General features: G+C 42.5%; 1 protein-coding gene across 1 annotated transcript in view; it reads left to right on the top strand.

Moving 5' to 3' along the window:
* Positions 1-4,935, top strand: part of rab3gap1 (RAB3 GTPase activating protein subunit 1) — a 99,940-nt gene extending 95,005 nt beyond the window's left edge. The window contains exon 24 of the mRNA XM_063005602.1: positions 4,493-4,935. Within this exon, the coding sequence (XP_062861672.1) occupies positions 4,493-4,741 (249 nt within the window). The 3' untranslated portion in view covers positions 4,742-4,935. The remainder of the gene's footprint in view (positions 1-4,492) is intronic.
* Positions 4,936-23,930: the final 18,995 nt, after the last annotated feature.

Raw genomic sequence — 23,930 nt, 5'->3', positions numbered from 1 at the left:
AAATACCAGCTACAGTGTGTGCAAACCTGGTGAAGACTTACAGGAAACGTTTGACCTCTGTCATTGGCAACAAAGGTTATGTTACAAAGTATTGAGTTGAACTTTTGTTATTGACCAAATACTTATTTTCCACCATAATTTACAAATAAATTCTTTAAAAATCCTACAATGTGATTTCCTGGATTTTTTTCCCCTCATTTTGTCTCTCATCGTTGAAGTGTACCTATGATGAAAATTACAGACCTCTCTCATCTTTCTAAGTAGGAGAACTTACACAATCAGTTTCTGACTAAATACTTTTTGGCCCCACTGTAAGTGGATCACTGGCCTAAAAAAATTAGGGCTGAGGACCCCTTGACTACGTAGTTAGTTTGGTAGTTAGGTCACTCGTGCCCAGCCTATTTTATAGCAGTACAGACTTTTTAATTAAAGTTTACTAGGTAATTAAGTTCGGTTTGTGTAACATGTGAGATATAATGGTGCATCAGTGCAAAGCGCCGCTTGTTCACAGTTGTTTGGTTTTTTGACCCACCCTCCGTCCAGCATTAATTACTCGTCTCTTTGCCGCCCTTTCATTCATCTTCTCTGGCGCTGTCTTATTAAGGGTTTTCTGACGGACGTGGAGGTCAGTCTTGTCCACAGCTTCTTTTTCTTTCAACTTGCTCCTAGAGCTGGATCATTAGAGCAAAAGTGAAGTTTGTGGTTTGACCCCTGTGCTTTCTGTTGCACTTTCTCTTAGTTTCCTGTGTAGTCGTGCAGATCTGCAGTCTTGCTTTCAGTGTAGATGTCCCGTTTTTCACTGCAGTTTTTACAGGGCACCCTTTGTGCAACCCCTTCTTCGTAGGATCAGATTGCTAATTAGTACAATTCATTTCTCCATTAAAAAGTACGAACGTCCTAGTTACCAGAGTCCAAATAGATCATGTTTTTAGCTCGTGTTAGATTCCAGCTGTGTAGAACATCGCTCACTGATTTAAAGTGGGCTTGCTTAAACATGTGAACAGTGCAGAGATGTTCACAAGTCACAAAATACGAGTCCGAGTCAAGTCACGAGTCTTTAGACTAGAGTCCGATTCAAGTCACGAGTCTTTAGGCTAGAGTCTGAATCAAGTCACGAGTCTTTAGACTAGAGTCCGAGTCAAGTCACGAGTCTTTAGACTAGAGTCCGAGTCAAGTCACAAGTCTTTAGGCTAGAGTCCGAGTCAAGTCACGGGTCTTTAGGCTAGAGTCCGAGTCAAGTCACGAGTCTTTATATATGTATATATGTGTATATATATATATACAGTGTATCACAAAAGTGAGTATACCCCTCACATTTCTGCAGATATTTAAGTATATCTTTTCATGGGACAACACTGACAAAATGACACTTTGACACAATGAAAAGTAGTCTGTGTGCAGCTTATATAACAGTGTAAATTTATTCTTCCCTCAAAATAACTCAATATACAGCCATTAATGTCTAAACCACCGGCAACAAAAGTGAGTACACCCCTAAGAGACTACACCGCTAAATGTCCAAATTGAGCACTGCTTGTCATTTTCCCTCCAAAATGTCATGTGACTCGTTAGTGTTACTAGGTCTCAGGTGTGCATAGGGAGCAGGTGTGTTCAATTTAGTAGTACAGCTCTCACACTCTCTCATACTGGTCACTGAAAGTTCCAACATGGCACCTCATGGCAAAGAACTCTGAGGATCTTAAAAGACGAATTGTTGCGCTACATGAAGATGGCCAAGGCTACAAGAAGATTGCCAACACCCTGAAACTGAGCTGCAGCACAGTGGCCAAAATCATCCAGCGTTTTAAAAGAGCAGGGTCCACTCAGAACAGACCTCGCGTTGGTCGTCCAAAGAAGCTGAGTGCACGTGCTCAGCGTCACATCCAACTGCTGTCTTTGAAAGATAGGCGCAGGAGTGCTGTCAGCATTGCTGCAGAGATTGAAAAGGTGGGGGGTCAGCCTGTCAGTGCTCAGACCATACGCCGCACACTACATCAAATTGGTCTGCATGGCTGTCACCCCAGAAGGAAGCCTCTTCTGAAGTCTCTACACAAGAAAGCCCGCAAACAGTTTGCTGAAGACATGTCAACAAAGGACATGGATTACTGGAACCATGTCCTATGGTCTGATGAGACCAAGATTAATTTGTTTGGTTCAGATGGTCTCAAGCATGTGTGGCGGCAATCAGGTGAGGAGTACAAAGATAAGTGTGTCATGCCTACAGTCAAGCATGGTGGTGGGAATGCCATGGTCTGGGGCTGCATGAGTGCAGCAGGTGTTGGGGAGTTACATTTCATTGAGGGACACATGAACTCCAATATGTACTGTGAAATACTGAAGCAGAGCATGACCCCTCCCTGCGGAAACTGGGTCGCAGGGCAGTGTTCCAGCATGATAATGACCCCAAACACACCTCTAAGACGACCACTGCTTTATTGAAGAGGCTGAGGGTAAAGGTGATGGACTGGCCAAGCATGTCTCCAGACCTAAACCCAATAGAACATCTTTGGGGCATCCTCAAACGGAAGGTGGAGGAGCGCAAAGTCTCGAATATCCGCCAGCTCCGTGATGTCGTCATGGAGGAGTGGAAAAGCATTCCAGTGGCAACCTGTGAAGCTCTGGTAAACTCCATGCCCAGGAGAGTTAAGGCAGTTCTGGGAAATAATGGTGGCCACACAAAATATTGACACATCAGGAACTTTCACTAAGGGGTGTACTCACTTTTGTTGCCGGTGGTTTAGACATTAATGGCTGTATATTGAGTTATTTTGAGGGAAGAATAAATTTACACTGTTATATAAGCTGCACACAGACTACTTTTCATTGTGTCAAAGTGTCATTTTGTCAGTGTTGTCCCATGAAAAGATATACGTAAATATCTGCAGAAATGTGAGGGGTGTACTCACTTTTGTGATACACTGTATTTATATATATATGTATATATACTGTATATATTTAATTGTTACACGTAACTAATGTTAACACATGCTGACGCCAGGGACTCTTGTTGTATACGAGTCATTTTTTTGCGAGTCATAAGTTGAGTCCGAGTCATTTGAAACGAGTCCGAGTTGAATCTAAAGTTGCTGTGTGTGTGTGAGTCCCCATCTCTGGAACAGTGCAGGCAAAAATAACTTGTACCCCCCCCTATTTTTCATATATCATATTTTATCATGTATCATATTTTAATCATCTCAATGGCTGTTGCTCTTGCTGGGGTTACAACAAGTCATCGGGGTAAGCATTCTATGGATCTGTCCAAAAACCTAGTGAGCTCTCTACATAGACGCATTTTACGTCATCCTACACACTCCCGTGAAGAAGGCTGTTCGAATTCTTAGATGCTGTAAAATGCTGCCTACTGAGGTGCCTTATTTTGAGGTGATAATCTGACTGAATAACAAGGGAGCATCTGATGCTCCCTTAGCAGTAAAGGCAATCCCATCATTCAGTGCGGCACAACTTTTCTGGCCAAGGATTTTAAAGAGGCCGAACAAATGCGGAGCAACAAAGAGTTCTTTTCAAATGTAAATAAATTCTCATTGATTTTTAATTTGTATAAAGGTGTACAAGTGTCATTTATTTGCAAATTCGGGCCTGTCAGTGACACGGAGGGAGATGTTAGCCGGCATGCTAGTGGGTTGTGTCGCTTCAGCCCATTAGTTTAAATGGCCTGAGGCTAACTGTGACGTAATAGCTGTAATCACTGTCTAAGTAGTGTGTCTAAATAATCTGCCTTATACACCGATCAGGCATTACTAATATTGTGTTGGTCCCCCTGATCTGTTGAGGCACTGACTACACTAGATCCCTGAAGGTGTGCTACACACACACCCAACCATCCAAGTGATAATGAAGAAAACTCGGTTGGATCAGACCACACTGACCAGCCTTCGCTCCCCACGTGCATCAGTGAGTCTTGGCCGCCCATGACCCTGTCGCTGGTTTACCATTGTTCCTTTCTTTGACCACATTTGATAGATACTGACCACTGCAGACCAGGAACACCCCACAAGAGCTGCAGTTTCGGAGATGCTCTGACCCAGTCGTCTAGTTATCATAATTTGGCTCGTCAAACTCTTAACACATCAGCTTTGAGGATAAAATGTTCACTTGCTGTCTAATATATCCCACCCATTAACAGGTGCCGTGATGAAGAGACAATCAGTGTTATTCACTTCACCTGTCAGTGGTCATAATGTTATGCCTGGTCGGTGTAAGATTGATGTATTATTAGAATCCTCTATACTCTGTACGCAGTAGGCAGCAAGTCAGCTCACTAGGTTTTCGAACAGATGCTACATGGCTGATAATTATAATTCTAAAAAAAAGCTTGTCGACTGATTGGCTCTTTAGACTGGGTTGCAGTTTGACTGTAGTGTAAAATAATGGGACACATTTGTACAGTTTATTTTTGCCAATACTGTTCAATTACAAAAAATCCCATATAAAGTTACTTGTAACATAATAAAGTATCTCTAAATCCACACAGGCCGCCCTGTTGGCTCCTCTGGAAGACGAGGCGAGTCGAGGAGGAGGTCCCGAAGATCGCAAGCCAACTGGAGCGGGAGGCGGAATTCCAGATTTCCCACCGCCAGCTGGACGGGAGATCCTGCTGCGAACCTGCGTACCACGGCCAGCGCCGTATTCCAAAGCCCTGCCCCAGCGCCTGTTCTGCGTCCTGATGAAGGAGGATTTCCGTCTAGCCGGCGCGTTCTCGTCCGACACCTCGTTCTTCTGAAGAGAAGAGAACCACTGGCAAGATGGAACAGAGGTGGATTTTTTGGAAGGGATCGACACATTTTAGGGTGCTGAAATGTGAGAGAATAGTAGCATGGGGGATGGGGATAACATAGTCAACCAGTCTGTATTCTTGTCAGTGTTGGACAGAGATAAAGAATTATAGACTCAGTTAAATAAAAGAATTAAAGATCCCGTGTTTGAAACTAAACCAAATAGGCTTGTTTTCAAATCAAGTCTGGCTAAATTCACCACCTTGGTTTCCTCTATTAGATGTTTAAATCTTTTCTGTTTGGGGTTTCAAGCTTCTTAATAATGTAAACATGTTTAATTGCTGATGGTTTAGAGACATACACTGATCAGCCATAACATTAAAACCTCCTTGTTTCTACACTCACTGTCCATTTTATCAGCTTCACTTACCATATAGAAGCACTTTGTAGTTCTACAATTACTGACTGTAGTCCATCTGTTTCTCTACATACCTTTTTAACCTGCTTTCACCCTGTTCTTCAATGGTCAGGACCACCACAGAGCAGGTATTATTTAGGTGGTGGATCATTCTCAGCACTGCAGTGACAATAACATAATGGTGGTGTGTTAGTGTGTGTTGTGCTGGTATGAGTGGATCAGACACAGCAGCGCTGCTGGAGTTTTTAAATACCGTGTCCACTCACTGTCCACTCTATTAGTCACTCCTACCTAGTTGGTCCACCTTGTAAATGTAAAGTCAGAGACGATCGCTCATCTATTGCTGCTGTTTGAGTTGGCCAAATTCTAGACCTTCATCAGTGGTCACAGGACGCTGCCCACGGGGCACTGTTGGCTGGATAATTTGGTTGGTGGACTATTCTCAGTCAAGCAGTGACAGTGATGTGTTTGAAAACTCCATCAGCATTGATGTGTCTTATCTACTAATACCAGCACAACACACACTAACACACCACCACCATGTCAGTGTCACTGCAGTGCTGAGAATCATCCACCACCTAAATAATACCTACTCTGTAGTGGTCTTGGGAGAGTCCTGACCATTAAAAAACAGTTTGAAAGGGGGCTAACAAAGCATGCAGAGAAACAGATGGACTACAGTCAATAATTGTAAAACTACAAAGTACTTCTATATGGTAAGTGGAGCTGATAAAATGAAAAGTGAGTGTAGAAACATGTGGCAATGTGGACCATCATAGAAACATCGGGAAACATTGTACACAGTGGTGATGTAGAACAATCCAGTCAATCCTGAAGGTGGTAAAACATAGAACAGAAATACCTTAACACTTTCCAAGAATTAATTTAGCACATATTAAAAAATATATATATTAATAAAGTATGCAAAACAACAATATTGTGGTCAATAGAACCACAACCTTTAAATCTCTTTAAGGAATCAGTTATTTTAGGACAATGTTTATTCATGTTGGATAAATATACCTTGTACAAACCAAGGAAATAATATATCTAAGGCATTATAGACGTTGCAAAGTGGAAATGGATGCTGGTGCTGGTTCTAGTGCTGATTTCTAATCGCTAAACTGTTTGGTTTGTGTTTTGGGGTGAAGTCAGGGGGTTGGTATATTGTCATGACTTCTACTTGTTGGTTCAGTACTTGGAAGGCACAGTGCTGATATATTCTGGCACACCAGAGCTGACATCTCAAAGTTCTAAGTTTGAATCTCAGCTCTGCTACCAGTAGGTCAGGCCCCTTCACGGACAATGATTGGCTCATCCATAAGTGGGATTGCTAATGGGGATTCTTCATAACTGCTACAGTAATGAGCTCTGCTGGCTGATTGATGGCACCTGCACAGAGACAGGGGATAATGGAGATTAGTGTGTGACTCTTCGTGCATGATACGGATCTTCATATGAACCCGCAGGTGAAAAGAAGCAGTCGGCTACTGCACAAGTGTCAGAGGGGGGTTGGTCACGGCTCTCCTCAATCGGAAGTGGAGGTCGACAGCAGTAGAGATGAAGCCAAATGTAATTGGGTAATTGGATTTGACTAGATTGGGATGAAAATTGTGGGAGGAGGGTGCATAAAAAAATGTCGGTTGATGCTTTCAGGCCGCCATTAAAATTAAGCTGTGCAAGGCGTTCGGGTGGCGCAGCGGTAAAACACGCTAGCACACCAGACCTGACATCTCAAACTCATATGTTTGAATCTCAGCTCTGCTACTGGCAGGCTGGGCGCCTACATGAACAATGATTGGCTTGTTGTTCAGGGAGGGTATTGGAGGGGATTCCTCATAACTGATGCAATTACGACCTCTGCTGGCTAATTGATGGCACCTGCACAGAGTCGAGGAATGATGGGGATCGGGGTGTGACTGTCTGTACACAAAGCTGATTCATGTTTGAACTCGCCTCGTGCAGGTGAAAAGAAGCAGTCAGGTACTGCACGCGTGTTGGAGGAGGCGTGTGTGAAACTCACATCGCTCAGTCAGAAGTGGAGGTCAATATCAGTGGAGAGGAAGCGAAATGTGACTGGGTAATTCGACTAGATTGGGATGAAAATTGATGGTGGTGCATTAAAAAAAATCTGTGGGCATCCAGGTGGCGCAGTGGGATAATCTGCTAGCACACTAGAGCTGAGATTCTGAGCTCCCGGACTGCTGGGCGCCCTCTAGCAGACACAGTTGGCTAGTGCCTGCAACAGACAAAACTGGCTTCAAGTCTGCTGGGTGGGAAAGACCGGACTAAGGGTTGGAGTTATTATTGCTGTGTAAGGACCTTGGTTGCCCTGGGTGCCTATACAGAAAATGGAGGAGAGCTGAGATTGGGGCGTGGCTGTCCGAACATGAAGCCGACCTCACGCACAAATCCACCAAAGTATGGGAGAATAAGAAGGGATTGGTGGACTGCGGCCACATCGAAGGTAGTGTGTGTCCGGCGAATATACTGTCGGGGATTGGCTACGCTAAATTGGGAGGAAAAGGGAGGTTAAAAAAAATGTGGGTTAATGTTTTCAGAACTGCTATTAAAACCAAACAGTGCAGAAACTTATTATTCCAATAATTGTTGTATTTCTTTAGTAGAAGCTTATTTACATATTCAAATTATAAACCACCGAATCATCAGGGCATCATTTCCACTTTGCACCTGTACTAGAAGGTGGGTGGAGTTTATAAAAATGGCAAGTAACTGTACATACAAGGACTTTAAACCGAATGTGACCGGTAAGTATAATTACTAATCTATGATCTCGAAGCAAGAGACGATACTTCTGTGGAGGCCATCATTCAATGCCATATATTGAGAAGTTCCACATCACACTACTGGCATTGGCACTCACACTAAGTCAATGAAAAGGCTCAGGAGGGTTCTGGAACTGGTTAACTTGATTGACGCATTGGCTTTTACAGTGTGTTCTGACACTAGGCCTGTCACAGTCATTCGAAGTTTAGACAAAAAATTCTAATAATTGTATAATAATAATAATATTATATTATATATAATTATATTATATAATAATATTAATTACAAATAACAATGTGTTTTAACTCTTAAACTTTATGCCATTATAGGAATTAAATTTGTATAGTATTATAAAATTAATGTAGAAGTTATAGAATCTGCCACAGTCCGGAGTTAACAAGCTCCTGGATGCTTTCTCTGCTTCTCTGGGAGGCGTGTGCTAGCCTGTATCACTCCTTGACCTGCAACGGTGACAAGGCAATAGGGAATTGAGCTTATGGCTGTATGGCAAAGCTAGACTTCACAAAATCAGACGTTTTCTGATGATATTGATTTAAATCTGATTGAACATTGAGTTCATATTAGTTAAGTCTTTCATAATAAGGGTGGCATGCTGGCTTGGTGGGTAACACTGTTGCTTCACAGCAAGAAGGTCCTGGGTTCGATTCCCAGGTGGAGTGGTCCGGGTCCTTTCTGTGTGAAGTCTGCATGTTCTCACGTGTCTGTGTGGATTTCCTCCGGGAGCTCTGGTTTCCTCCCGCAGTCCAAAGACATGCAAGTGAGGTGAATTGAAGATACAAAATTGTCCATGACTGTGTTTGACATTAAAAACTTAAACCGGTGCGCCCAGGCGGCGCAGCGGGATATTCCGCTAGCACACCAGCGCAGAGATTCTGAACACCTCGGTTCGAAACTTGGCATTGCCACCGGTCGTCTGGGCGCCATCTAGCAGACACTAATTGGCCACTGTGTCTGCTAGAGGGCGGGATGACTGGACTATGTGGATGGGGTCTTCAAGCGCTGTGTAAGGAACCTGATTGGCAGATAGAGAGGCACCTGTGCAGAGTGCATAGGCGAAAAAGGGTTCCGCTAAGGGCTGCGCATGTGTCGGAGGAGACGTGGGCAGCAACATACCCACCTCGAATGCAATTAGGGATCCCCCAGCAGCGGTAGACAGATTGACTACACTAAACTGGGAGAAAATGGGAGCAAATGTATAAATAAAATAGGGAAAAAAACTTGAACTGATGAATCATGTATAACCAGTAATTACCTGTAATGTCATGAATGTAACCAAAGTGTGTAAAACATGACATTAAAATCCTAAATAAATAAATAAATATTTTGGAATCACTGTGACAGGCCTGTCCAACACTGAACCAAAAATCTTAATGATAATCAGCTACAAGACAAAAGAAAAGTAAATCCAGGAGTAAAGTGCCGTTCCAGAGTAAATATTGCAGCCTTAAAAATCCAGAAAGCTAGAACTTCTAGTTCATGTTGGTTTGTTGTTAAGTGCTGTTAATTGTCAAATTGTGCAGTTGTGCAAGTCTTGAGTATTTAACTATAAACCATGGAACTAGCCACAACAGTGGAACTAGCTGAAGCTTGTAAATGTCTTAACATGTCGGTCATTATTGTATGAATCCCTTACTCGCATCTGTTCTCTAATATGAAATAAAACGATCAACAATCACTGGGTAAAATCATTGGATCTGGTGTCTGTTGTCTTCTTTACTGCCCTGCTCATGACATTCTGTCTTCATTTTTTACATACATGTCTTTTGCACCCTGTGTACAGTACAGCACAGCAGTTTTTGTAGCATGTACATGGTAATAAAGTGTCGCCCTTTATAAATCAAACCATGGCATGATATATTGATAGTGTCAGATAATACAAATTCCATTCAAATTACTAAGTTCAGACAACAAAGATGTGCTTTCTCTCCCCTTTTTCTCCCTTTTAGCGTGTCCAATTTGCCCGATTGCGTCATGCTTCCTCTCCACCAATGCCGATCCCCGCTCTGATTGAGGAGAACGAAGCTAACCCACGCCTCCCTCTGACACTTGGGGAGCAGCCGTATGCATTTTGTCACCTACACTTTGACGCGTGCAATGCGGATCAGCACTGTGTACGGAGAGACACACCCTGACAGCACTCTTTTCCCATCTCTGTGCCGGCGCCATCAATCAGCCAGCAGAGGTCGTAATTGCATTAGTTATGAGAGAGACCCTATCTGGCTTTTTAATATCCCACCCCTATCTGAACAACAGGCCAATCGTTGTACATGTGGCCGCTCAGCCCAGACGGCAGGCACTCCCGAGCTCTGGTGTTCAGCGTGTGTTTTACTGCTGCACCACTTGAGCGGCCCTTTTGGGCACAATTTTGTCCACCTTCAAGAATCAGGTGTGTATTAGGCTCTGCTGAGTTTCGGCAGTGGTTGCCAGGTTGTCATTTATCCAGCAGGATTGAGTTATTGATTTGAGGTCTGTGCATACCAAGGTTTGTAGAGTCAGGATCTGCACTTTTATGGCACCCAAAATGACATTGATGATTATATTAATTATAATAATCTTCATATCATGCCTGTTTGTAACATATTGACATTTGGCTGGTGCAGCAGTTTTAATAAACTAGTCCAGGACCGCAGAAGACCCAGGTTGTACAGCTACAGTTGACCATGTCTGAATTATGGATTCTGCTGGAACAGCGACTTCTACTGTTGGGTTGAAGCAACAGCACAAGTGGCAAAGGCCTACAAGGGGCATTGTGTGTTTTTCTGGCCATGTAAAACTCTACTGAAACGTTTCTGGCCATTGTGGGGGTAGTATATGTGACTGAGGTTTGCAGATAACAAATATAGTAATTTATTCTCCCCAAGGTCTAGTGTTACTTAAGATTTATCTCCTAGATTATGTGTTTGGCAGTGTTTTGCTCACTTGCTTAAATTCTGCATTTATTAACTTGCAGATCATGCAGATCTGACTCACTCCTATACATTCTGATCTCAAACTCTGACCTGTCTCTTGTCTAATTTAAAAAAAACAGTTCAATATGTGTTTAACTATTTTTATATCTTATTTCTATTTTTTAAATATATGTACAAACATTTTATCCCTCTGTTTTCTGTGTAATATCGTGTTGGTCCCCCTTTTGCTGCCAAAACAGCCCTGACCCATCAAGGCATGAACTCCACTAGACCTCTGAAGGTGTGCTGTGGTATCCTGCAAGTTGCGAGGTTGGGCCTCCATGGATTAGACTTGTTTGTCCAGCACATCCCACAGATGCTCTATTGGATTGAGATCTGGGGAATTTGGAGGCCAAGTCAACACCTCAAACTCGTTGTTGTGCTCCTCAAACCATTCCTGAAGCATTTTTGCTTTGTGCCAGGGCTCATTATCCTGCTGAAAGAGGCCACAGCCATCAGAGAATACCGCTTCCATGAAAGGGTGTACATGGTCTGCAACAATGCTTAGGTAGGTGGTACGTGTCAAAGTAACATCCACATGGATGACAGGACCCAGTTTCCCAGCAGAACATTGCCCCAAAGCATCACACTGCCTCCGTCACCTTGCCTTCTTCCCATAGTGCATCCTGGTGCCGTGTGTTCCCCAGGTAAGAAAACGTGATTCATCAGACCAGGCCACCTTCTTCCATTGCTCCATGGTCCAGTTCCGATGCTCACGTGCCCATTGTTGGCCTTTTCGGCGGTGGACAGGGGTCAGCATGGGCACCCTGACGGGTCTGCGGCTATGCATCCGCATACGCAACAAACTGTGATGCTCTGTGTATTCTGACACCTTTCTATCGGAACCAGCATTAACTTCTTCAGCAATTTGAGCTACAGTAGCTAGTCTATTGGATCGGACCACACGGGCCAGCCTTCGCTCCCCACGTGCATCAGTGAGCCTTGGTCGCCCATGACCCTGTCACCACTTTTGATAGATACTGACCACTGCAGACTGGGAACACCACACAAGAGCTGCAGTTTTGGAGATGCTCTGACCCAGTCGTCTAGCCATCACAATTTGGTCCTTGTCAAACTCGCTGAAATCCTTACGCTTGCCCATTTTTCCTGCTTCTAATACAACAACTTTGAGGATAAAATGTTCACTTGCTGCCTGATATATCCCACCCACTAACAGATGCCGTGATGAAGAGATAATCAGTGTTATTCACTTCACCTGTCAAAGGTCATAATGTTATGCCTGGTTGGTGTATGTATCCTCTGTTTATATCATGACGTAATATTCCTGTTCTTCCTTGCCTGATCTGTGTCTATAGAAGGGACATCTGTGTAGTGACTTTAGACTGCACCTAACACTCATAAACAAACCAATCAAACTTAATGCCGCTGTGTTTGAGAGTCTTACGGATCTTTCAGAGTAGGAGCTTCTAACTTGTTGCTTTTGGTCCATAAGAACCCTTGTGATTGACCATAGTGGTTTTGATTGATCCAAGAATATCACCTTCAGTCACAGCTACAACTTCATCTAAGTTTAGGGGGTCATTTTTGGTCTATTTATTTATTTTATTAGGATTTTAACATCATGTTTTACACATTTTTGTTACATTCATGACAGGAACAGTAGTTACTGGTTACACAAGATTCATCAGTTCAAGTCTTTAATGTCAAACACAGTCATGGACAATTTTGTATTTTCAATTCACCTCACTTGCATGTCTTTGGACTGTGGGAGGACACCGGAGCTCCCGGAGGAAATCCACACAGACACGGGAAGAACATGCAAACTCCACACAGAAAGGACCCGGATTGCCCCACATGGGAATCAAACCCAGGACCTTCTTGCTGTGAGGCCACAGTGCCGTCCCATTTTTGTCTACAAATAATGATAGACGTGGAAAAGACAATGGACTGTTTATTCTTGTATAGTAAATAATTACAGCTGGTCCCCTCAATGTTACACAGCTATGAGTGTCATGAGATCAAAGCTTGGTGTAGGATGACGTCTAAATTTTTTATCGTATTGTTTTAATTCCAATAAAATGTTGATAGGCATTGGAGTTTTTTATTGGATTTGACGTCATGCATGATGGCTAACTGCTAAAGCTTACAGTACCGTATTTGAGAAAATAAAAATAGTAAAATGGGGCGATTAAATCGATTGAATTTTTTATATGTAGCGCGTCATTTTCTAAGCTAGTCTAAAGCCTTGACTTCTTTTTGCTCACAAAGCAGATCTAAAATAATAAATAACCACCCAAATGTCAAGCATAATGACGCTTTCCGACTCCCTACCTACTCAGCTCATCTATTGTGTGACGAAAGGCGCTCGGCACCTCAGTCGCCGACCCCTGAAACTTTCTTTTTCAGCACTTCTGAGTGCTGATCTTTCTTTTTCTTATTTATTTATTATTTTATTTGTGCCTCCTTGTTTTCCTCCCCTACAATTGTGACTGTGAGACAGCTTGAGATATCATTGGCTTGGCACAATAAGATCAGTGCTGTGGGAGAGCGGTTCACAGCTTGAATTGGTGGCTGCTGGCTGGTCCCGTAGCGTTTTCCTAAACAGAGATTTGGCTGTGAAACGCTTTAACACTCGGGAGTGCCGCTTATCACTCACTCGCTCCTGTTGCCATGGCAGCGCCGAGTTCTCACTTCTACCCCATCCGTTCCTCCTGCGTCTTCAACCTCTCATGACTTTTATTTTTTCCTTCGATTTGATGCTGGCACTCGGGCGCGAGAAGTTGTTGACAGAACAAGGGAGCGGTGTGGGTGGCGTTGCATACACACGCCCACCAGTCTCTCTGGGACGACTGGGCAAATTGTTCACGGGAGGCTTTGTTATTTTCAGTTTTCTTTTTTGGGGGGCTGAGTGCTGTCCAAAATCAAACGACGTTGAGCGCAGAATTGTGGAATCAAGAGCGCAGTAACGAAAGCACAACTCTTCTTTTTTTTTTCTACTTTGTTCTAGTTTACGAGCCTTCCTGTCTTCCCGCTGCCGCACACAAGATTAAAGACGCTGTAATAACTTTGTCCAGGAGAAGAAATATTCACGGCGCAAGTTTTGCTCCACTTTTCGAAAGGGACGCATCTTCAGCCTGCTCCGATTTCTCCATCCTCTTCCTCCCGTCACATTTTCACAGAGGCTCCTCTCCCCGAGCCAGATAGGCCTGTCATAAATCAAATCTGACTGGGCTCTGCTGAAATAAGTTCAGTGAAGAAGACAGATGCGGGCCAGATAACGGCGGATTACACGCTTGCTAGCACTTGTCGCTCTGTAGTGATTGAACACTGCAGTAACTGTCAGACTGGAGGCTTTAACTCGAACAAATCTTTTTAACTCGTCGCTCTGTGGTCCGAGTTACAGGTGGATTTGGGGCCTGACTTCATTCCTCGCTTGCTTTTGGGCTTTGGGTCAAAGTGAACAATGAACGATGATCCTAATAACTGAGAGGAAAATGTCATCTGTGCTGTGGTGTATATAAAGCCGGCTTAGTTAGGGTGTAATACTGTATTATGATATAATAAGAAATATAATAAAACCCCAAATCTGAAAAAGTTGGGACAACATGGAAGATGCAAATAATAAAAAACACAGAGTAACTTACATTTACTTTGACTTTTATTTGATTGCAGACAGGATGAACCTGATATATTTTATGTTTTATCTGCTGAACTTCATTTCATTTATTAATAAACATCCATTCCTGCATTTCAGGTCTGCAACACATTCCAAAAAAAGTTGGAACAGTAAAGCATTTACCACTTTGTAATGTTGCCGTTCCTTTTCAACACACTCAAAAGACGTTTTGGCACCGAGGAGACCAAGTGATTTAGTGTTTCAGCTTTTATTTTGTCTCATTCTTCCTGCAAACACGACTTAAGATGTGCAACAGTACGGGGTCGCCGTTGTCCCTTTTTTTGTTTCAAAATTCTCCACACATTCTCTGTTGGGGACAGGTCAGGACTGCAGGCAGGCCAGTCCAGTACCCGTACCCTCTTCTTCCACAGCCATGCCTTTGTAATGTGTATCTTGTTGAAAAATGCATGGACGTCCCTGGAAAAGATGACGTCTTGAAGGCAGCACATGTTGCTCTAAGATCTCAATGTACTTTTCTGCATTAATGCTGCCATCACTGAAGTGTAAATGACCTTTGTCAAGGGCACTGACACAGCGCCATACCATGACAGACCCTGGATTTTGGACTTGTTGCTGATAACAGTCTGGATGGTCCTTTTCGTCTTTGGTCCGGAGCACACAGCGTCCATTTTTTCCAAAAAAGACCTGGAATGCTGATTCATCTGTGTGATGGTCCATCCTAGATGCCTCAGAGCCCAGAGACGTCGATGCTGCTTCTGGAAATGGTTAACATAAGGCTTCTTTTTTGCACAGTAAAGTCTTAAGTGGCATTTGTGCATGTAACTCTGTATTGTAGAGCTTGACAAAGATTTGCCAAAGTAATCCCTCACCCATGTGGTTATATCAGCTATTGTTGAGTGGCGGTTCTTGATGCAGTGCCGTCTGAGGGATCGAAGATCACGGGTGTTCAGCCTAAGCTTGTGCTCTTGGCCTTTCTGCACCAAAATTCGTCATGAAATTATGCACTGTAGAGGCAGAAATATGCAAATCCCTTTCAAACTTTCTTTGAGGTACATTGTTTTTAAACATTTCAATCATTTTCTCACACATCTGTTGACAAACTGGAGATCCTCTGATCATCTTTGCTCATCAAAGACTCAGCCTTTCCTGAATAGCTGACCCTGTGTTCTGACCCCAACTTCCATACAAGCTGGGATATGCAGAAAAAGAATTTCATTGTACTGTACATCTGTATATGTATATATGACAAATAAAGGCATTCTATTTATGTTTTGTTTTTCATGGTTTATTTTAATAGTGTGTTAGCTCTATGTGTGGCTAAAATTGTAATTTTAATGCATAAAGTAATTTTTTTTAATAGTAAAAAGTTCTACCCTCAAAAACTATGAATATCTAATCATTTAACAATTGTTTTTTTTACATAGCCTGCAAGACCAGAAGCCTATTTTTATTATTTCCCCCTGTTCAACAATTTCGGACATATTCCAGACAAGGTAGGTGTATAATAACACCTACGATGTTGTTGCTTAAGTGACATATCGGCTCATTAGGATTGTAACACCAGCCTGGATTTTCACCTTAGCATTGGTGATGAGGCAAGTCTTGGGTCAGCAGTGAGCTCTGCTACTATAATATAGTTCAAACTTTCCAAAGTTCTTTGGCATATTACACACTTCACGGGCTCAGCTAAATGTTGTTTTGCACCTCGAAAGCGTACCCGTCCCGCCTACATGAAAATCAGATTGCATAATTGCATGAGGTCCTGAAACTCCCCAAACTCAACCTGCCAAGTTTTTTTTCCTTTAGAAGCGAAGTTGCAGATATCTAAACTTGGAGGAACGTTCTAGGTCTGTGACCTGTGCTAAACGGATGTTTTAGTATCGCATTTTTTTGCTCGGGATTTTGCTTTCTGCTCAGCAACAAGCAACCAATTTGATCGTTTAAGACCTAATTTGGTAATAGCGTATCCACGAAGGGCCCAAGCCTGTGCTTAAAAGCTTTGGCTCTTGCCTAACAGTCTCAGTGAAAGGCAGATGCACAGATTAGTGGCAGGATTAAATGATTCCTGAATGGAGCCTGATAGGACCGTGTGGGTGGCTCGCGCTCCCTCTGGTTAGCGACGCTATGGATTCTGCGATTCAACACCTCGGGGGTATTGTGCGGAGCAGACTTTTAGTGTTATGTAAGCTATGCATCGTGTGGGGGAGCGATTACACAACCCATCTCGTCGAGCAGATGCGGACCAGGGGCCGTGCTCGCTAAATGCAGCGGTCCGTGAGATTTGCAAGTTAGCCAATATTTCTCTGTTGATTTTTAAGGATGTTGAAAATCGATTCTGCTCGGCTCCAGGGAACAGCTAGAGATGAATTTAGAGCAAGTACTTGCACTTTGATTAATTGATGGTTAGGATTTAATGTGCTTATGTTTATCTTTGGGAACTTGGCGATGACTGCTTACATGAAATGGCATCGGAAGTTGGCTAAAGCGCCAACCAGTTCATAATTTTATTATCGATTTTCTCGGTTGTGGAGCAACATACATATTTGTATACTGTTTAAAGGTGCATTAAGCAATTTGTACTTTGGGTTCTAGTGGTTACAAGGTGACTTAGAGCAGCTGGTTTTATAAGATGTCAGACATTTAGCAGAAGTGTCTGTCATGTTTTAATTTGTCAGCAGTCAGTCGTTCTATTAAGGACCAGTTTTACACCCTGTACAGCAGATGAATTTTAATAGTAATGGAATGGTAATTTATTTATTTTAATACTGTCTTAGCTCTGCACTGTGTATATTTGAAAGTAATTTGTCAGCTGCGGTAAAACACACTGAACACCAGAGCTGGGATCTCCGATACATCGTACATCATACATCATGAGCAGCCACATGAACAACGATTGGCCTGTTGTTCAGATAGGGGTGGGATATTAAAGCCAGATAAGGACCCTCTCATAACTAATGCAATTACGACCTCTGATGGCGTCTGCACAGAGACGGGGAAAAGAGTGCTGTCAGGGTGTGTCTCTCCATACACAGTGCTGATCCGCATTGCACTCGTCAAGTGTAGGTGATAAAATGCATACGGCTGCTGCCCACGTGTCGGAGGGGGCGTGGGTTAGCTTCGTACTTTTCAATCAGAGCGGGGATCGTACATTTTCAGGCTTTTTAGCACCTACTTGGTTTTGACCTACGTTCTCAAACTGCTATTTCACACTACATGATTTGACAAATCCCAGGCGTTCTAGAAAAATGTTTTGGAATGAGATATTCAACAAGTTCATGGTCAGGATTCTGCATTCTTTGAGCTAAAAATAAGGCCCTACATAATTCACGGTCATTAAAATTGTGTCGCAGACACATGTAATATGCAATTTGTTGTGAAATTTTTTTATTTATTTATTTATTTTTTTTAATTTAGCGCATCCAATCTCATCCCATCTATCATCCTCTCATTAGTGCGGATTCCTGCTCCTGATTGGGGCTGACGAGGCCGTTCCACGCCTCCTCCGAAACGTGCACAGCCAATCGACCGTCTTATCACCCACACTTGACGAGTGTAGCGTGGCAGAGTACTGTGCACGGAGGATCACACACTCCGCCACACCCCCTCCCGTCTCCATACAGGCGCCACCAACCAGCCAGCAGAGGGCGCAACCGCCCCGTTCCTGAGAGAGCATCCCCTACGGTCTCAAGTCCCGCCCCCCACCCGGACAACAGGCCAATCGTTGCCCATAGCCGCCCAGCCTCGACCGTGAAGGCAGAGCTGGATTCGAAACGACGCTCTTTCGAAATCCAGCCCTGGTTGCAGCGCGTGTCTTTTTACCACTGCGCCACCTGAGCGGCTTGAAATGCAATTTTTAAGGTTTGTGTTTAGTGATCAAGTGCCTCACGTTTACTGGTTAATTCGCACTAAGAGGTGGTCCTAGTGTAATTGAGCGTCTTTAGAGTTTGCTGAGTTTATAAAGGAAGAAGTAAACTGTACATAGACAAACTATCGGGAGCAGAATACTTTACTGGCTTGTTCTTTTGAGGCGCAGCACAGACTACAGAGATCACATGTGTAGAAAAGCACACTTTTCTATTGACTATGTACTCAATATGTAAACACATACATCAAACAGTGTCAGCACACTACACCACAGAAAAGTCTGTTACACTAGCAGTCCTACGGCAATTCAGTTAGCAATTGGTTAGTCAAACTGTTCAAGATGTTGAAGTCTGTAGCAGTCTAAAGTCTAAAAACACTACTTCCAACCAATTCTGTGGATGCAAAGGGGGTGTGTCAAAACACGGATGAGTATTTTTAAACATGAAGCCTCGCACCATTTGCTGAATGTTCTAGGTGTACATTCAACTATTAAGGTAGGCTGTGCTGTGTAATGTAAATTCTATTTATTCTATCATTCAATTTATGAGTGTAATTTAATGACTGTTGTGAAATGTGGCACTTTTCCTTAAAAATCTGTGAAATCTGTGAAAAACAAGGTCTGTGAAGTTAAGCACATTTTGCACTTACGTATATTTAGTAGGACCCTCATTATAAAGTATAGAATTTGATTAGAAGTCTTGTCCAAGCAGACAAAGTGCTACTGATTCCCATGTATTCTGGTCTCAACAATCTTTAGTTGCTCTTGTGCAGCATTTAACTTGCCATGAAACTTGAAAGTAGGAACTCAGAATTACATAATTTATGACCTGAACACATTTGAGCTACAAGGATGTCATGTTTTTATTTATCAGCAGTCAGTCTCTATTAAGACAGTCAGGAGAATCTTGTGGTTTGGGCTTGACTGTGGGTTGAAACCAAGTAACAATGATTGCTGCTACTTGCCACTTCACACAAGTTATTTATTCTTTTCATTTTGTACAGTAACTACAACCCCAAATCAGAAAAAGTTGGGACAGTATGGAAAATGCTAATAATAAATACAAATTCAGTGTTCCTTACATTTACTTTGACTTTTATTTGATTGCAGACAGTTTGAACCTGAGATATTTCATCTTGTGTATCTCCATTCCTGCATTTCAGGCCTGCAACACAATCTAAAAAAAGTTGGGACGGGGGCAATTTAGGGCTAGTAACGAGGTGAAAAACTAAATAATAATGTGATTCCAAACAGGTGATGTCAACAGGTGATTGTAATCATGTACAAAAGCAGCATCCAGGAAAGGCTGAGTCTTTGATGAGCAAAGATGATCAGAGGATCTCCAGTTTGTCAACAAATGCGTGAGAAAATGTTTAAAAACAATGTACCTCAAACAAAGATTGGAAGGGATTTGCATATTTCTCCCTCTACAGTAATAATATATCATTATCATTAAACCATCAATAATATCATTAAACCATTCAAGGAATCGAGAGGAATTTCAGTGCGTAAAGGTCAAGGGTGCAAACTTAAGCTGAACGCCCGTGATCTTTGATCCCTCAGATGGCACTGCATCAAGAACCGCCACTCAACAATAGCTGATATAACCACATTGGTGAGGGATTACTTTGGCAAACCTTTGTCAAGCGCTACAATACAGAGTTACATGCACAAATGCCACTTAAAACTTTACTGTGCAAAAAAGAAGCCTTATGTTAACCACGTCCAGAAGCGGCGTCGACTTCTCTGGGCTCTGAGGCATCTAGGATGGACCATCACACAGTGAAAACGTGTATTGTGGTCAGATGGATCAGCATTCCAGGTCTTTTTTGGAAAAAAACACAAAAAGGACCATCCATACTGTTATCAGCAACAAGTCCAAAAGCCAGGTTCTGTCATGGTATGGGGCTGTGTCAGTGCCCTTGGAAAAGGTCAGTTACACTTCAGTGATGGCAGCATTAATGCAGAAAAGTAAATTGAGATCTTAGAGCAACATGTGCTGCCTTCAAGATGTCATCTTTTCCAGGGACGTCCCCAAGCATTTTTCAACAAGACAATGCAAAAGCACATGCTGCACACATTACAAAGGCATGGCTGAGGAAGAAGAAGGTACGGGTACTGGACTGGCCTGCCTGCAGTCCTGACCTGTCCCCAATAGAGAATGTGTGGAGGATTTTGAAATGAAAAATGTGACAATGACGACCCCGTACTGTTGCACATCTTAAGACGTGTTTGCAGGAAGAATGAGACAAAATAAAAGCTAAAACATTAAATCACTTGGTCTCCTCAGTGCCAAAACATCTTTTAAGTGTGGTGATGAGGAATGGTAACATTACAAAGTGGTAAAAAAGTCAAAGTAAATGTAAGAAACTGTTTTTTTATTATTATTATTATTTGCATTTTCCATGCTGTCCCAATTTTTTCTGATTTGGGGTTGTAGTTTTAGTTTTTTTAGTTTTAGTATTTAGTTTAGGTTTGTCTTAGTTTGTTCTTCTCATTATTATTATTTATTGCAGCTTTTTCTACTGTGCTCATGACAATAAAACTCTTGAATATTGATCTTGAATCACGGTTTGCATTTTAAAGCCAAACATACCACATAAAGGTGTCTCACAAAGTAACTATGCTAGCTAAAGTTGGCTGTGTCCTAAATTGCACACTGCTGTAGACGATTGTATGCATAACTAGTGCAAATGCAACCGGAAATTAGATATGATTTAATTGGTAGAAACGCTGCAGGATTCAGATTTCCATTGAAGACGTGCAGATCCATTGCTTTACCACCAGGTGGTATTAGACATGGTACTTTTACTATGGTGACATCAATTGCATGCCTGTCACTTTATAAATTGCAAGAGGTTGTATGACCACAAATCGATACATCAGCAGGCCTTGTGTAGAGAAAGTAATTGCCCTATTAGTTCCTCCTGGGGGCCTATGGTTCAGTCTACAACCAGTCTGACTTGAGAGCAGCTTCTGGCAACAAGGTTTCAGAGCAGCTTCCACAACTGCACAAATATGCCATTGGTGCAATCAAACAAATGCATCAAACAAAAATCAAAACAACTGTGGAGATCTGCATTTCAAACGAATCTCCAAGCTTCATGATTTAGAACAGGCGTCAGCTGACTGTTTAAGGCAGAGGTGGGCACGCGGGGCCGTACAATGCCCAAGTGTGAAAGTGTTTGAGGGGTGATAGTGAAGAACTCTACTGTTCAAGTTTTGTTGATGACGATCCATATTTCTGCTGAGATGGGAGTGCTGATATATCTAGAGGATACAGCCCAACCATGAGGTAAGTAATCCCAGAGTGGCTCATACGAACGTAAACATTGACATTTCGAATGGTACGTCTGACCCAGTGGGAAAGAAATCGATCCTCATTCCAGAGCACAGGCCTGGTAATTGGTCGGTGTTTGGGTGAGATACACTGAGGTACACCACGGACCATGAAGAGGCAGTGAGTGGGAGTGACAGTCACCCAGACACACGATAGCTTCCAACCTCGCCTGATCGGATTCAAACTCGACACCTTTGGAGCTAGAAGGCTGTCTCGGAGAACGCCCGGAACCCTCACTGCACGACTCTGATTCTAATCATGATCCGCACCGATAGTATTTATTATCTGCCTGTTTTCCCAAAGGTGTCGGACCATGCCAGCCATTGATTTCTGAGACTTGATCTCCTGCAGCCTGCTGCAAAATGGCAAATGGTAGCATAGAAGGAGTCATAATCGCTGCGAGGGGAGACGGAGGAAAGAAATCAATCCTGGTTATACTGGACCCTTGGATGCTATTTCTCTCCGAACAACCCGCCAATGGCTTATCCCATTAAATCTGTTTTTTTTCTGAGGATTTTACAAACTTCCCTGATGTTACATACACAGCTAGTCTGTTTTTTTGTGTATGTTTTTTAACACCTCTTCCCTCAGTCTCGACTGGCACCCTTCAGTGGTGACTTGGCATTATGGCCAATTTCCATCCCACGCTGTTCCAAAACGTTTATCTTTTCCTTACACAAAGCAACAGATCACAGGGAAGGAGGGAGGCTGGGCTGGTGTTTCTCTTCCCCATCTGTCTGCTGCTGTTTGTCATCGTCTGAGATGGCGGCACCATGATTTTCCTCACCCTAGTACTTGTTGGGTATTGTAAATGTTTCCGCACTAAAGCTTTTTGTGACTTGTGTGGAATGACAGATATTTCTAGGTGTGCATTCATCAGCTGTTTAATTCATGTCTAGCTTGTAGCTTTCTCTGAAGTTTTCCTCACCAGTTTTACACCCTGTACAGCAGATGAATTTTAATAGTAATGCAATAGTAATTTATTATTTTTATAGTGTTTTAGCTCTGCACTGTGTGTATTTGAAAGTCATTTTTCAGGCTTTTTAGCACCTACTTGGTTTTGATCTATGTTCTTAAATTGCTATTTCACACTACATGGCTTGACAAATCACTAGCTCAAGTACTTTAGAAAAATGTTTATGTTTTGTTATGTTTTGGAATGGAACAAATTCATGGACAGGAGTCCACATTCTTTGGGCCATAAAGTATAGCATTTGATTATTAAGCCTTGGTCAAGCAGACAAGTGAGTGAAAGGCTATTATTTCCCATGTACTCTGTACTCAACAATCTTCAGTTACTCTTGTTATGCATTTAACTTACCTTGGAACTCAGAATTACATCTTTTACAATCTGAACATGTTTAATGCTCCGGTTTCCTCCTACAGTCCAAAGACATGCAGTCAGGTTAACTGGAGGTGCTAAAATCCCCCTAGGTATAAGTGTTTAAATGTGCGTGTGTGTGTTTGCCTTGTGATGGACTGTCCAGGGTGTTTCCTGCCTTTTGTCCAGTAAAAAAATGACCCATTGCAACCCTGAGTGGGATAAAACAGACAAAGAATGAATGAATGTCATAAATATAACCAACGTCTGTATGTTGTATAATGTGTATTAACTATTACAACAATTGTATTTAAAAGTAGATTGATTTTTATATCACTGTGAGTGGTTAAAGCAGAGTTCAGAGTTTTAGTCTCTAGATTCTGCTTGCAACTCCTGTTCAGTGCCCAAGATTTGGTTTCACAGTGACTCACTCACATGTCAAATGCTTTTACTGGTATCTCTACAGAGACCATCCGCGTTTGGGTGTGAATCCATCAGTTCCTTAATTCATGAACAGCTGTGTTTTTCAGACAGGTGAACCTGTTAGAAATGTGCAGGTGTTGACGAAACATGTGAAGTTGTTTTATTTATCAAGTGTGCTTCACGCTCAGAGACGTTTGTGCATTAAAATCCTATTGGTAAGACACAGGTAACCTCACTTTATAGTAGAACAAGACAAAAGATTTTAAAACAACCCACAATAAATGAGGGAGTTAAATGTATAGTGGTTATAGCACTTGATTAGTTATCAGGTGATTGCTGGTTCAAGCACCCACCACTGACAAATAGCCACTATTGGACCTCTGATCAAGGCCCTTAACTTAAATCCATGTCTTTATGGACCTTGCTTTGTGCACTGATGTGCAGTCATATTGGAACAGGAAGGGGCCATCCCCAAACTG

The sequence above is a fragment of the Trichomycterus rosablanca genome, chromosome 12 (genome assembly GCF_030014385.1).
Source record: "Trichomycterus rosablanca isolate fTriRos1 chromosome 12, fTriRos1.hap1, whole genome shotgun sequence".
Classification (NCBI taxonomy): domain Eukaryota; kingdom Metazoa; phylum Chordata; class Actinopteri; order Siluriformes; family Trichomycteridae; genus Trichomycterus; species Trichomycterus rosablanca.
Note: the sequence above shows the minus strand (reverse complement) of the source record. Positions and strands in the feature narration are given on the sequence as shown.